At 57.9% G+C, this 14,898-nt stretch overlaps 1 protein-coding gene across 1 annotated transcript in view; it reads right to left on the bottom strand.

Annotated features, from left to right (window-relative positions):
* Positions 1-14,898, bottom strand: part of LRP1 (LDL receptor related protein 1) — an 82,721-nt gene that overhangs the window by 23,149 nt on the left and 44,674 nt on the right. Inside the window, exons 21-43 of the mRNA XM_085316197.1 lie at positions 13,344-13,511; positions 12,598-12,780; positions 12,048-12,248; positions 11,709-11,954; positions 10,659-10,856; positions 9,881-10,085; positions 9,550-9,714; positions 8,874-9,118; positions 8,335-8,466; positions 7,989-8,216; positions 7,593-7,767; positions 6,751-6,845; positions 6,499-6,648; positions 6,123-6,263; positions 5,704-5,832; positions 4,155-4,286; positions 3,508-3,642; positions 3,291-3,420; positions 2,834-2,960; positions 2,379-2,530; positions 2,053-2,177; positions 1,406-1,777; positions 35-224 (exon numbers count right to left, since the gene is read on the bottom strand). Of these exons, the coding sequence (XP_085172323.1) occupies positions 35-224; positions 1,406-1,777; positions 2,053-2,177; positions 2,379-2,530; positions 2,834-2,960; positions 3,291-3,420; positions 3,508-3,642; positions 4,155-4,286; positions 5,704-5,832; positions 6,123-6,263; positions 6,499-6,648; positions 6,751-6,845; positions 7,593-7,767; positions 7,989-8,216; positions 8,335-8,466; positions 8,874-9,118; positions 9,550-9,714; positions 9,881-10,085; positions 10,659-10,856; positions 11,709-11,954; positions 12,048-12,248; positions 12,598-12,780; positions 13,344-13,511 (4,024 nt within the window). The remainder of the gene's footprint in view (positions 1-34; positions 225-1,405; positions 1,778-2,052; positions 2,178-2,378; positions 2,531-2,833; positions 2,961-3,290; positions 3,421-3,507; positions 3,643-4,154; positions 4,287-5,703; positions 5,833-6,122; positions 6,264-6,498; positions 6,649-6,750; positions 6,846-7,592; positions 7,768-7,988; positions 8,217-8,334; positions 8,467-8,873; positions 9,119-9,549; positions 9,715-9,880; positions 10,086-10,658; positions 10,857-11,708; positions 11,955-12,047; positions 12,249-12,597; positions 12,781-13,343; positions 13,512-14,898) is intronic.

Here is a 14,898-nt window from a genome sequence, read left to right as displayed (position 1 = left end):
GCTGGCCCCAGCCTCAAGGGTGACTGCCACTCACTTCTGGCACTCGTCTAACACAAAGGCCCGGGGATGATCGTCTCCCGACATGGTGATCACAGTTTCCCTCTCAAAAGCCCCCAGGCGGCTCTGGTCCACAGTGTGGCGGGTAATGGTGGAAGTGGTATAGCTCGTCCAGTAGAGYGTGTCCCAGCCACGATGGTAGGCCAGTCCCTCCACCGAGCCCACATCTGCAGGAGGGGAGGATGAGGACATGGGTGAGATCCCGGCCCTGGGGCTGTGTCCACCCCCTTGCTCCTGCTGGGCATCCCAGCTCATCCTGCACAACCAGTGCTAACAGTGACATTTAGTGTGGCCTCTTTGGAAGCCTGACATTATTGCTTTTAATTACACCCCAAAAAAATCCCTCAGCAGCAGGACACGAAACAAATCGTGGCACTTGTGTATCTTGAGAGCCTGAGAGCAGCAGGAGCTCACTCTGCACAACCAGCTATTGAGCCTGGGCACAGCATCTGAAGAGAGAACAGGCACTGTGGACTCCCTCAACCTTCCATCTCCTCCAGCTGCCCCTGCAGCAACACTAAGAAGAGAAAAGTCTCCCCATCCTCAGGATGGGAGAGGAGAGGCCCCAAGGCACAAAGTGATGAGCCCAGAGTGAGACGAAGATCTATGACAGAACAGGGAAAAATATTCTCTTCCTTCTGGAGCCCCAGTCCACGAACTTGAACCACACACCTTCCACCATCCTTCCTTCCCCATTAATGATCAACAAAAGGTTTAATGAACCAGCTACAAGACACGGGACCTGCTCTCCTGATCTCAGTAATAAAAGCTATTTCAAGTGCCAAATGTAAATACAGTCATTAGTGAGCACATTTATAACCCTTGCTTGAGGCTTTCCCTAGCGACACAAAGCAACAGACATGGTCCTTCCAACAGCTGTAGGAGCTAATAAAACTAATCAAGTGCAAACCAAGGGCTTTGAGGCAAACACGGGGCCAGGCTATGGCAAGGTTTGTTCAGGCTGCACTGTTCTGTCTTAGAAGTTAAAGGCAAACACAGAGCAATTCCAAAGTTTGCTGCAGTGCCTCATTTCTAGAGCAATGCACACACACGTGCATGCCTGAGCTTTCAGAGGTGCTTCCCTGACAGAACAAGCTCAGCAGACTGCTCCTTACTACCTTCCAGTCCTCTGTCACAAGCTGTTGTCTCTTCTAGAGACCCCAGTAGAAAATTCACTGCTGAATCCTTAACAGTCATCACTCAAAACACTTCCCCCCAAAGCATTAATGAAGGAAAGGAGAAAGTCCCCAGGTGAGGAAGGAGGGAGCTTGGGAAGAGGTGACTGGGAAAAGCAGCAGAAAAGCGGGGGACATGGGAAGATGTGAGGAGGGGAGCCCACAGCACTCACTCTCCACAATGGTCTTGCGCCCTGTGCCATCATCATTGATTTGCTGGATGTTGCCAAAGTGGATGTCGCTGTAGAAAATGCGGTTGCTGCCCTTGGAGCCATAGCGATAGTCAAAGGCCAGGGCGATGACGTTCTTCATGTGCTCTGCATCCTCAAAGGGCTTGATGGGCGCGTTGAGGTTGTTCTCATCTGACAGGTGGATGCTCTTGAGGATGGTGCGCTCCGAATACAGCAGGTAGCCATCATAGTCCCGGCAGCTCACACCATCCTCGGAGAGCATGCCATGGGCGCAGGCACACGTCCTCTGCCCGTTGCCCCGGAAGAGGCACAGCTGCTGGCAGCCCCCATTGCTCTGCGCACAGATGTTGGTGCCTGTGGCAGAAGAGAGTCTTTATTTAGAGGTCTGTGTAGGCTCTGTGCGGGAGGATGTTCCTGCTGGACAACTTTTCACCTCTCCTCCAGTTCCCAGAGGAAGCAGGTGAAGAAAGGGGCTCAACCCACACCATGACACAGTCCTTTCATAAGGACACAGCAGCCCATTTGTCTCCTTCCCCCTCCCCTCGCATCTGTCCGTGGTGGGAGATGACGTCCACCACTCGGCTCAGCCACRCGAGGCTGCCCAAACTCGGCTCCCAGCCCAGTCCTACCCTTCTGCCTGGCGCGGTTGAACACTTTGATGTCCTTCAGCTGCACACCAATCCCTGTCCGCAGAGACACCGACTCCGTGGCATTGTCCTTGCTGCCTCTTTTAATGGAGCCATTTGCATGGGTCCTGGGAAAGGAAGGCATCACTGAGCRGCAGACGCAGGGCTCAAGCCAGCTGGGCAGCACCAGCCCACCACGACCTTCCCTCTGTCCTGCTGCTTTCCACCAACAGCAACCCGTAGACCTGTCCAGTCTCCCCATCCTCCTGCCTCCTGCTCCTCCCTGCCAGYCCTGGCCACCCACAGCACCACCAAGTCAGGGACTGTACCGGTCACTCCAGTAAATGTAATCCTCAAAGACAGACACCGAGAACATATCCATGTTGTTGCTGGAGAGGACAACCTCTCGGTTTTCTCCAGTCTCCAGGTCAATTCGTTCAATCTTGTCAGTTCGAGCATCACACCAGTAAAGCTTTCCATCCTGAAGTAGACAAGAAACCAGCCCAGTCAGCAGGAGAGCACAGAGGTACAGGGCAGGTGCTGGGCCTGAGAAACCCTACCAGGCAGCCTATCATGCCTAAGGTTCGGAAGATGACAATCCTGGACAAGCTTCCCTGCACCAGAGGGGAGGCTCCAGAGCCCTGGTGAGGATGGCTGTCCCCTCCAAAGGCTCAGTCCCACTGACACCTGCATCCCTGCAGGGACCATTTAGGCTGGCAAATTCCCTGCCAGGCCTGTGGGAAGGCTGTTGAGGGGGGCACTGTCCTTCCAAATGCCACCGTACCTCATAGTCAACCGATATCCCATTGGGCCAACTGATGCTGACATTCACCAGTACCATCCGCTCAGTGCCATCCAGGCGAGACCGCTCGATGCGGGGATACTGCCCCCATTCTGTCCAGAACAAGTACCTGCAAGGGAGGGGAACAGGGACATGCACAGGGCTCATCAGGAGCAGCAACCCTGGCCTCAGAGGGGAGGACAAACATGAGGTCCTCCACAAAGTCAAGGAGAGTTGTGATTTCTCAGCACCCCTAGGGAGCCAGCTCAGCACATCGCTGAAAGTGGGGTGTGTAAATCCAACTGCTGCTTTGGACATCCTGGGCCTCTCCCTTGGCGTGGCACAAGGCAGTGCCAGAGAGAACAGGAGAGACCTGGAAGCCCTGCTCCTCTGCCGGGTGCAACCACAGCCTCCCACAGGAGCAACAGCACCCTCTGGGCAGCTTTGTGTGGTTCCTCACCCCTTCTCTGGATGGACTGTAATGGCCCGTGGCTTGTCCAGCCCCTGGGAGATCACCACATAGCGGAAGGACCCATTCAGCCTGGCCACTTCAATGACATCGAAACCCTGGTCTGTCCAGTAGATGTTCCCTGGGGAGAGGGGAACAATGAACAACCACGTGAGCCCTGCCGCTGACTCCTCATGGATATCTCCATGCTCAGGAGCACAATTCTCACCTGCAATCCAGTCCACAGCGATGCCTTCCACTCGGCCAATGCCATGGGTAACCACATCCTCCCGCCATGTCTGGTCCCGCTTGGCCCGGCTGATGGTGCTCAGACCCATATCCACCCAGTATATGGTATCGTTCTCTAGGAGGGGGCAGGTTGAAGCACTCAGGTCAATCACCAGCTTTGGGTCACCCCAAGGATGGCACAGACGTGGGAAGAGCTCCCTCCTGCAGCCCTGGCAGGGGGACTCGAGACACAGATGGGAGATGCTCTACAGAAAGACACTGCCCAAGGAAGGGCTGCGTACTATARGAGCAGGGCCTCCTGCCAGAAGTGTAGGGAGCAGAGGAGGCTGTCAGGGAACAAGGTGCAGGGGAACGGTTCCCAACAGAGAAGGGAGAGGAGCGGGGTCGTGAGAAACCAGCGCAGTGTCCTGGGATCTCTGGGGACCAGGTTTGGCAGAGAGCAGCTGCTCTTTCAGGGTCAAAGGGATCACCCTGGCAACATGAGGGTCAGGGGYCAGAGCAGCCTCCACCTCCCTTGCTCCATCCTTCCTCCCCATCCAGCTCCTGCCACCCACAAGAGGCAGAGCAGCTCTTCCCCGAGGCGCAGCGGCAAAGCCAGGCATCCCAGCTCCCAGCCCCTTCAGTCACCTGCATGGAAGTCAATCCCCACAGCCAGAGAGGTCCCAGACACTGGCACCAGAGCATCCGACTTGTCATTGGGATCCAGGGGAATGCCACGGATCCCCTCATGGACCGAGTACAGAAGGAAGGAGCCAACACCTGCAAAACAGATGCGGGGACATTCAAACCCCACGGAAGAGGTTTGCACCACCACAGGCCTCAGTGACAGTCACAGCCCCCTGGAAACCTGCTCGACAGCCAGAGGAGCAGCAGCCTGGGTGCCACCCCCCACCGCAGCATCACATGCCATGCCAGGCATGAGGCCTGGGATAGTGGAGGGATGGTGGACAGAGCAAGGGATCAGACAATGCTGCTTGGAGCTGCTGGCAGGCTTGGACGCTGCTGGAGGCATTGCTGTGAGGCAGGTGCAATGCCCACCTCACAGCCTGCTCCGCAGCTGGGCCCCGGACATAAGGACAGGAAAGACTGGGCAGCTCCCAGGAGTTGTGTCTGGAGCTGTCGCAGGAGCCCAGCAAATGGATCCMCCTGGAGGCTGCAAGCTCAGAGACCTACTCAGGGTGGGGTCTGGATCCACGTGGGGACACAGGGGAGGCATGAGTGCAGCTGCTTTGTTCCAGGGTTCCCTCCACCCCCCCCAAGCGCTGACAAGAGCTCAGCGTCACATTTGGGTCAGGGTAGCGCTTGTTATTCAGTCCCTGCCCTGACCCAGATGGTGCTGCAACTTTGCCAGTCCCGTCCAAAAATACCCAGAACATTTTGCACAAAAACAGCCATTGAGAGAGGCCTTGGCAGTGAATGATTGGGGGGGTGGGGTGCTTTTACCTCCCAAGGGTTATAGAGGCAATTTGGGCAGAGATTTGGGAATTGCAGGGCAAATGCTAATGGGGAGCTCGAGCTGCTAAAGGTACCCGGGAGAGGTTGCTCACAGCTGCTGGGCTGACACTTTGCTCTCCCCCAGGGGCATGGAAACACCTGCAGAGTAGGATGACTTCACAGGAGCTACCCCAGCCATGGAGCAGGAGGGGCCAGCCAATCCCATGCCAGGCTGCCCAGTCCCATTCTCCATGATTTCGGGGACTCAGTGACCCATCCCCACTACCAGTAACAAAGGTGTCCTCTCTCCTCCAAGAGCTTCCACCTCAGCTCCCACCATGGCATCTTGCCCTGTGTCCTCTAAAGCTGGAGCAGTTAGTTCCTGTAAAGAGACCTGCTCCTCCTGGATCCAGCCTGCCCGCCCCTGCGCAGCACCCTGTAGGCACACAAGTCACCCTGCAGCCAACTTCAGCCCCTTCTGGGCTCCCACCCTGCTGCGGTGCCCAGTCACCTGCAGCTCTGCTTGGCACAAAGCTGCCAAAGAGGAGGCAGCCCCACAAGGAGCCACCACCAGCTGCCTTCGGAAAGTGCAGCGAGCATCACGCAGGCTTTGCTCCCACTCCTGCAATCGGCTCAGCTGGTTGGCACCATGATGTGCAAGGTCTTGGGGCCTCTCCGCTCCCTAGGGACCCAGTGGGAGGGGAGGGTGGCCAAGCGGCACAAGGAGCAGGCGCAGACTCACCCTCACAGGACTGCTGTCCGCTCTTCAGACTGTAGCCAGCAGTGCACATGCAGGACCGGGAAGTCTCTGAAGTGGGGAGGCAGAGCTGAGAGCAGTCGCCATTATTTACGCTGCAGGGGTTGATTCCAGCTACCGTGGAGAGAAGAGGAAGTCAGAGGTGGCTGGGGGCTTGAGCCAAGTCCAAGGGCTGCAGGCAGCTGGGGGAAGGCTAAGGCAGCCAGGGCCATTGCTGCCTGCTGCACAGTGCAGCAGCAGGAGACATGGGGGCTCTGACAGCTCTTGAAGAACTGGGTGCAGGGATGATGGGCAGGCGTGGGCCAGCACAGAAAAGGGCCTGGGCAGCCCCAGGGCTGCCAGCAGAGCATGAGATCCTCTCCCCGGCCCTGTGGAAACCTCTGCTGGCAGGAAGGCGAGCTTACCCTGCTGGATGCTCTCGTCATACACCTTCATGTGCATTACCAACGTGGTGCTGTTGCGCAGCACAGTCACCTCTGTGCCATCCTTCTTGTTGCAGGTGCCCATCCTTTCCGAGGCCTGGTCWGCCCACCACAGCTTGTCACCTGTTTGGAGAGGAAGCAGGAGCATGCAGCAGATTTTGCACCCTCTTCCTCCGCCATCCACCTGTCTCTTCCCATCTGCAGGGTAGAGCTGCAGCTCCACACAGATTCACATGCAATGACATGGGAACAAGAGGTCTCATCCCCTCCCTCAGCTGCTAGAGGTGGCAGTGAGTAGTCTMAGCCTGGGAATGGTACATAGCTTTGCAAGTGCCCCTGTCATCCTTCCAGCTCTCACCCATGATGGCCAATGCAGTCGCCTTGCTCAGCTGGCTCTTCACCGTCTCAATCACCTCCAAGCTACTGCCATCCAGGTTACACCTGTTAATGGTGCCGTTGCCAGAGCTGATCCAGTACAGCTTGCTCTCTGGGTAGTCAATGGCCAGCCCTGGAAAACAARGGACCATCAGCAGCTCGCACTAGCGGCTGGGGCCAGCCAGGGAGCTGGGAGGCAGGGGCTATCCACAGGAGTGTGCAGGGACATCCGTACCAACAGGCCCCTTCTGGTTGGTGAAGAGGAGGGTGCGGTTGCTGCCATCCATGTTGGCCACACTGATGTTGTCCCCATCTGTCCAGTAGAGCTTCCTGTACCCGTGAGAGCATGGTGAGTGTGGCTCGTCTAACGGAACGACCCACGCCTCCCTCATCGAGGCCCACCTCTCCTGCTCACTTTGTCCCTCTGAGCTCTGCCAGCATCCCACCATACCAGCCAGCACCACCTCCTCTTCAGGCTCTGGTGAGCCCTTCTCTCCCTCCTGCCACACAGCCAGGACAGGCTGGCTGCCTTGCCTCAAGCACTGGGCCCACAGCTCCAGGGAAGCGAGCATGGTGTTTGCAAGAACACATGCACCCCCATTCAGCAAGGCCCCCATGCCCAGAGCTGCAGCCTGTCCTCTTCCTTTTGCACACACACACACACACACACACACACACTGGCACATGCTCATGGCTGAACATTCATCTGCAGCCTGTTCAGCTCCACATACATTCTCCTACACACACACACGCAAGCCTTTGCAGAAGCACAGCCTGCTTGTTCAGGCACACTGGCAGATGCACACCTCCTAAGCTGAGGCCTATCTCCTCTTCTTACAGCACTCCTACGTGCACAGACACATACAAAGTGCAATCTGTTCTCCCCAGCCTTCTGCACATGTACTGATTCTACCACGCACACACACACGTGCCTGTACACACACCTTCACTTCCTTTGACGCTCCTGGCCCTCTGCATCTGAGCCTGCTGGCACACTGGGCTCCTGCTGCCCCCACGCTGGAGACACGAGCGCAGAGCCACAGTGCTCCCGAGCCAGCCCACAGCTGAGACACCTACCCTTTGAGGGGGTGAACCACCAAGCAGTGAGGCTTGTCCAGCCCCTGGATCACTGCGTTCTTAAAGGAGCCATCCAGCCGCGCAACATTGATCTGCTTCTTGTTGGTGTCATAGCTGGTCCAGAAGAGGTTTCTGGAAACCCAGTCCACTGAGAGACCGTGAGCGTTGGGCAGGTCTGAAAGGCAAGGGTGAATGGAGACTCGTTAGTTTTGCGGCCAGGCTCTGGGACGATGCTCAAACTGGAGAGAAAGGGCCCAATAAGTGGACCAGAAGCCTTTGGAGGCCTGAAAGCCCAACAGCTTGCTCTGCAGTGGGAATAGCTGTGCCAGTTAATGCTGCCTCTGCCATGTCATGGGGGCTGGAGAGGAGGGCAGAGGAGCACTCCTCCTCACTCACCTGCAGAGACCACAGTCTCCACACCAGTGCCATTGATAAAGGCTCTCTTGATGGTTTGAGTGCGCACATCAGACCAGTAAATGCGCTGCTCCAGGGCATCATAGTCCACCACAGTGACATTATCAATGTCGGGCACCGTGAAGGAGATGATGTAGTTGTAGTAGGGATTGTCAATGTCCACGCCACGGATCTCCATCTGTCGCGCGTACAGCAGGAACTTCTTAAACTCTGAGAAGAAGGGGTGAGATGGGGCAGTAGTGGGAGCTCACTCTGGAAAGCCCAGTGAGGCCTGCAGCAGGGTGCCTTCTCCTCCTCTCCGGGAGCAGAGCCCTGGACACATCCCTACCGTAGCAGGTTGTGTTGTCCTTGTCCAGTTTCATAAGGTGTGGGCAGGCACAGGACAGAGTGCGATTGTAGTTGATGAGGCAGAGGTGGGAGCACGGCCCTTTACCCCCATTGGCTTCGCAGGGATTCGGAGCTGCAAAGAGAGAAAAACAATCAGCAACACCTCTGCCTGTGGGGCCGCTTGCCCCCAAGCTCCAGAGAGTGCTGCAGATGCCCCTGCTCAGGGAACAGCTCGCCCCATCACTGCCCCAAGACCTGAGAGGGAGCCAGGCCACCCTTACCCTTTGGCTTCATGAAACCAGGGCATTTTCTCTGCACTGGTGGCCAGAGCCGTGGAGGGAATCTCCTGGCTCAGCTGGGAGGTGAGCAYGGGCAGTCTGCAGGCTCCCAAGCTTGCAGGAGCTTTCTCCCTCATGAAGCATGGGAGTGGAAACAACTTGCCCACAACACACTGAGCAGATACGGGCACACACTGAGTGCAAACATCATGTCCCCATCATTCTTCTCCCACCCCACATCACAGTCTCCTCCAGGCCTCACCCAGTGGCTGCCGGGAGGGGTGATACACCTGCAGGTCAAAGGGCTGCGTGTTTGTCCTCTGCACCACTGTGACGTTATGCCCGGTCCATTTGTTGGCCTTGGCCAGTGTGTTGGTGCGCCAGTCGGTCCAGTATACCTCACCCCCATAGAGGGTTACAGCAAAAGGATGCGACAGGTACTCGTGGCCCCGTAGCACCTCAATGTGCCCTGTTCCGTCATACAGAGCTGAGTAGATAGCATCTGACCTGCACCCCAACAGAGATAGGGAGAGGGAGACAAGGGGTGAGAGCAGGCTGACAACGGGGCACAGGCAAGGGCCAAGTATTTCACACAACAGCAACAACCCAGGGTCCAGCCACTACCACCTCTGCTCTGCATAATGCTGCAGGCAAGGATGGCTACTGGTTCTCATCAGGGAGTCAGAGCTCTTGCAGAGGAGAAAACCCAGACCAAAAGCTGGAACATGCTTCAGGCACCATCAGACCCCTCCTGAGCAAGGGCTTTGCATCGAGCCTGGAAGTCAAAGGGCCGAGTAACATGGACACAATCAGGAACATACCAGAGCTAGGCGGTATGGCCGAGGGGCAAGGGCCCTGGCAGCTGGGAGGTGCTTGGAGCAGTCTGGGGAGCTGGGGAAGGGGAGGAGGCACCAGGGTGGAAGATGGCCTGCTGTTACCTGGCGTCGATCCAGAGGATGCGCTTCTCCAGGTAGTCGACGGTGAGCCCATTTGGCCAGCCCCCGGAGCCCGTCTCCTTGTGGATGGTGCGCCGACCCGCGCCACTCATGGAGGCAGCCTCAATGCGGGGCAAGCTGGCATCCCAGTCTGTCCAGAAAAGTATCCTGCAAGGGACACCAAGGAGGGGTGCTCAGCAAGGGGCACATGGGAAAACAGCTTCTCCTCCCAAAACAGCAGAATGAGGGAATGCCACCAGGCTAGAACCTGTGGCTTGGTCCCTTCTCAAATCAAACATCATGCCCTGGTGACAGATATCTCTTCCTGCCTTACCCATAGCGGGGGTCTAGGGCGATGGCACGGGGATGTTCGATGTCCCCAGCCAGAAGCGTGGTTCTCATGGTGCCATCCAGCTTGGCTACCTCGATCTGGTCCAGGTTGCTCTCCACCCAGTAGATATTGCCAGCGATCCAGTCCACAGCCAGGCCCTCAGGGGTGGCCAGCCCATACTGTATCACCACCTCAAAACTGGTCAGAGCTGGGAGGAGCAGTGCCAGGAGAGTCAGAGCTGGGAGCCTCCTCCTTGACACACCAAGGGCACCCACACACCCTAGTCCTGAACGGGTCCACCTAGCTTGACTGGGGTTGAAAGGGCAACACACACCCTATGCAAGATTAGTATCTTCCCGAAATAGGGCCTGAAGCCCAAAGGGCTCAGCTCTTCCCCTCACTGTGCACCAGGATGGAGGTAGAGCCTTTGGAAACCCCAGCCCACGTCCAAGCCCAGATGCTGGGTGCTCCCCCTCCCACAGCTGCTACTGGCATCGGAAGGCACTGCTGGGGCGGGGGAGAGCCTGGGCTTTTTGCTCCCAGCTGCCAGGCTGTAATTACCATTAGGGAAGCATTGGGAATGCTAATTAACGCCTACATAATGAGCAGCCTTGGAAGGCAGAAAGGGATCATTACAGCGGCTGTGGGCTCTAGCCGCTGCCACACCATTGCTGGGGWACAAGGACTCACTTCTAGGAGCCTATCCCAGAAAAGTGCCTCCGCTTCTCATTCCACCCGTCTGGCCTTTGAGAGCTTGCTCTACGCCCTCAGGGCTGCTCACCCCCGTTCTCAAGCAGCTTCCCACGGTAGATTTTGTCCTCCACCACATCTGTCCAGTACAGTGAGCTCTGGTTGAGGTGGAAGTCCAAGGCAATGGTGTTGCGCAGGCCGGGGACTAGGACACTGTAGTCTCCCCTGTGCAGGTCAATGCGGCGGATCTCGTGGCGGTTGGAGAAGATGATGAAGGGCTTGAAGGGATCTGGGGAAAACATGGCAGCGTCAGAGGGGCGGGGCACGGACAAGGCAGGAAACACTGTCTTCATGTCCATGGGTGAAATGTGTCCCTGGCTCCTGGCCCCCAGCCCCACCTGCATCCCTGTACCACAGACCCTCCTTCCAGCCCCACCACTGGCATCACTTCTCTCCCYACTTGGAGGGTCAGCCTGTGTGGCCACACCCCAAGAACCAGCCTGGGGTACATCACAGTCCACCTGAGCCTCGTGCAGGGCAGAGGCTCGTGCCCTACTAGGTGCTTGCCTCCCCCCTTGCCACATCCTCTGGCTTCAGACAAAACATCCCCTGGCTGTGCCGCTCACTCCTGGGCTCTGGGAACAGAGCTGCCTTTCTTGTGCCACCAAGCCTGCCAACGGCAATGAGGACAGCCCTGAGGACAGGGACATGGCTGTGCCCTTGGYGGGGGACAGCTCAGGCTCACACCCRCAGTGACAGCAGCCCTTGGCAGGACTGCACAGTTGCTGCACACAAAGCAGGTTCCGACAGGCTGGCAGAGCTCCCTCTGCCCTCAAACCCGCGGTATGCTTCTCCACTCTGCAGGAATRAAGCCAGCAAGGGCAAAATGCAAATTCCCTGCTTCTCAAAGGCACATGAGCCAGGTCTGAGCTCAGGGTTGATCCTGGGAGGGAAAAGGTGGCCATGGAGCTCTGTCTCCTGCAGAGAGCAGCTCCTGATGGGGTAGGGACAGTGAGGGGTCCATTCTCTACTGGCAGATCCTCCACCTTGGATCAGGCCAGGCTGTGGACTCCTCACCAGCATGGTCCTCAGCTGCACTGCGAATCCCTGCGTCCCGCAGGGTCCCACGGTTCACACGCACCCAGGCTGCGGCAGCTCTCGCCATCAGGCTCCAGCATCCAGCCCTCATAGCAGGAGCACTTCACGTTGTACTTGTCCTGCTCGCACTTCTGACTGCATTTGAGATGCTTGGCACAGTAGCTCTGGATCTGGCAGGTCTTGTTATCTGAGCCCAGCTCCATGCCCAGTGGGCAAGAGCACACGATGCCCTCGCCGGGGGCCACAGTGCAGTTGTGGCTGCAGCCGCCGTTGTTCAGGGAGCATTGGTCTGCAGAGAGGGGAGCCATATGGCTGTCAGGGATTTCTCCTCCTCCCTCTGCCTGGTCAGGGAAGGCATTGGGAGTTCCAGCTCAGCACTCACCACAGAGCTCGCCCTCATCGGAGCCATCTCCACAGTCATCAGAGCCATCGCAGAGCTTCTCAGGAGGCAGGCAGATAGAGGTGTTGTTGGCACAGGTGTGGGAGGGCGGCTTGCACACCAGTGACTCACAGTTCTCCTCATCCGAGTTGTCCTCGCAGTCGCTGTCCCCATCACAGACCCAGGCCTTGCTGATGCAGCGGGCTGGTGGGGGGGGAAGGCAAAGATGGTACAAATCAGACACTGAAGAGATGTTATTTCCATCACCAACAAGTCCTCTCTGTCCCTGGAGTTCGTGCTAGCTCAGGGAACTTTATTTTGCCTCCAAATTAAAAACATTCAGTTTTCAAATCTAAAAGGGGGAAAAAATATCCTAAATTCATGTTCCAGGGGTGCTTCCTGCAACCCAGATCTTGGGCCTATATCCCCAGGCCTCAGAGGTCAGGCAGGGCCCTGCACACATCCCTCTCTCTTTCTTTGGCCCAGATGCAGGTTCCTGGCCCAGCCCCATAGAGCAGACAGCGCGGATACAGTTTCCCCGTCCTGTTGTCACCTGAGTCCTTGCAGCCAAACTTGACATTGGGGTCGCAGACGTGGGTGACACCCTCACAGTTCTTCTCATCGCTGGAGTCCATGCAGTCGGTGTCACCATCGCAGCGCCAGCGCATGGGGATGCAGAGCCCATCCAGCCGGCACTGGAACTCGTCTGTGTGACAGCCTCCGGGTGGGCGCGTGGCTGCGGGGTGGGGCACAAGGATGGGGATACACACTGCATTAACTGTATTAACCACTTGCGCACCCAGAGCCCAGGTACCAGCTGGACCTTGGCGGGGAACAGGAGGAGCTCCAGGCTCTTACTTTGGCAGGGAAATGGCTGGATGCCCTGGAACATGCAGGAGCAGGGTATTTGGGCATCCAAGGCGGCAAACGAGGCTGCAGGATCCCTCCTAGGAGCAGGGGGCTGGGGCAGCTCTGTGTCAGGGGACTCCTTGCTTTGCAGGGTCTGGTGCCAGGGAACGTCTCCCTGCTGCACCCACCTGCCCCTTTGCCAGTGGCTGGGAGAGGACAGGCCAGTTTGAGGCCTCCCAAAGCAGGTCACACACAAGTTCTCCCATGCCATGGAGTGGCTACACCCCGAGCCCTTCCTGCAGGCTGCGCCGCAGGCAGGATCTGGGCTACAAACTGCCCTCTGCATTCCCATGTCCCTGCAGACTGACACGCAATACCAAACGTTCTGAGCCCAACGAGACAGGAGGGACAGGAGCAACACGTCTCTCCACAGCCTGTGCCGCGGCTCACCCTGGTTGGTGCAGTTGGCGTGGGTCTCATCGCTGTAGTCGCCACAGTCATTGTCCCCATCGCATGTCCAGTGAACAGGGATGCAGCGCCCACTGTTGCACTTGAACTGGTTGCTAGAGCAGGAGTGGCTGCAGCCAGCCTCGTCGCTGTTGTCTCCGCAGTCATTGTCTGAGGAGGGAAAGGGAATGGGAGGAGAATCAGYGCACACTGAGCTGGCTGTGGCAGGGTCGTGCTGCGGTATGGTGCCGTGGGCAGCGCCAGAGTGTGGAGGCACCATCCCCCCACCTCTGACAGAGGAGCAAGCTGGGGGAAGTGGGCAGACATCAGGGATCCAGCAGGACCATGCTGCCAGGCCCGGAGCAGGAGCCCCAGCTGAACAGAGAGCTTGGCCTCAGGCCCCCCACCTCCCACCAGACATGCTCGCCCGGCACAGCCGGGCACCAGCAGCACACAGGGAAGTGAAACACAGAAACTGCATAGATCACTCATGTACCGGGGCTAGGAGGGCACCCAGCGCCAGGGGAGCGGGGCCGGCCAGGTGCTCCAGCTCGTGCAACGGGGCTGGTACAGCCAATTGCAGGTGCCAGCTTGCCAGAAGGAGAGCGTGCTTCCTGCTCGCAGGGAGGTGGGATCTCTGCAGCACTGGTGCTGTGCCGGGCTCTGGAGCTGCCAGAGCTGGAGCTCCTCCAGAATGCTGCACTCCCACCATGCCAGGCTGTCTCCAGCCATTGGAAACACTGGGAAAGCTGGCAGGGCAGGTAGGCATCCTGGCCTGTGCTCCCAGCGCCAGCCTCCTGCAGCTCTGCAGGACACGCGGGGCCACCGGCACCACCGCAGCTCCAGGCCAGCCCAGCTCCTGCAGCTTCAGGCCCTTGTATTACTGGGCTCTCTCTAATGGGGCCCGAKCTTTTGAGTCCGTGGCACTGGAGCAAGCGGGGAGGCATGGTTCCTTTTCCTCAACATTTCTCTCCTGCTGCCAGAGTATGATTTGTGGGAGCGGAGCTGCCAGCATGCGCACAAGGGGGCATGCGGCACCCCGGAGGGGCAGTGGGTTTTGGGGCACCCGGGCCAGGCCGGGGTCTGGTGCATGTTGATCTATGCACTAACCGGTAGACTTTGGACAGTTCTTTTCGTCAGAGCCATCCCCACAATCTTTTTCTGAAACACAGAACCAACCAAGACAGAAGAGTGGGCACAATGACAAACAAAACAACACAGCACAGCACAGCACTGGCACACAGAGTGGCACAAGAACAAGTGGACATGGGGACAAGGACACCAACATGGAAAGGGACACACTGACACCATGCAGCGGCAGGGCTGAGTGGATGCCCAGGGGGCAAGCGAGATCAGAAGCAGGGGCTGGAGGCAGCTCTGGCTCTGTGGATGTGCAGGGTCTGGCCACAGCAGGCCGTCAGCTCCCGCGTGCAGAGATGCCCAGCACCAAGGCCATCGTTCAGCAGCACGCCCTCTACACTGTCTGGCCACAAGCACTTGTGGATCTCCGGGAAAACACCTGGCCCCTTTGTAGCTGGTGGCTTCAAGACAGGAGGAA

The sequence above is a fragment of the Rhea americana genome, unplaced genomic scaffold (assembly GCF_003343005.1).
Source record: "Rhea americana isolate MKP2758 unplaced genomic scaffold, rheAme1 scaffold_457, whole genome shotgun sequence".
NCBI lineage: Eukaryota > Metazoa > Chordata > Aves > Rheiformes > Rheidae > Rhea > Rhea americana.
The sequence above is the reverse complement of the archived record's forward strand: the minus strand, read 5'-3'. Positions and strand labels throughout refer to the sequence as shown.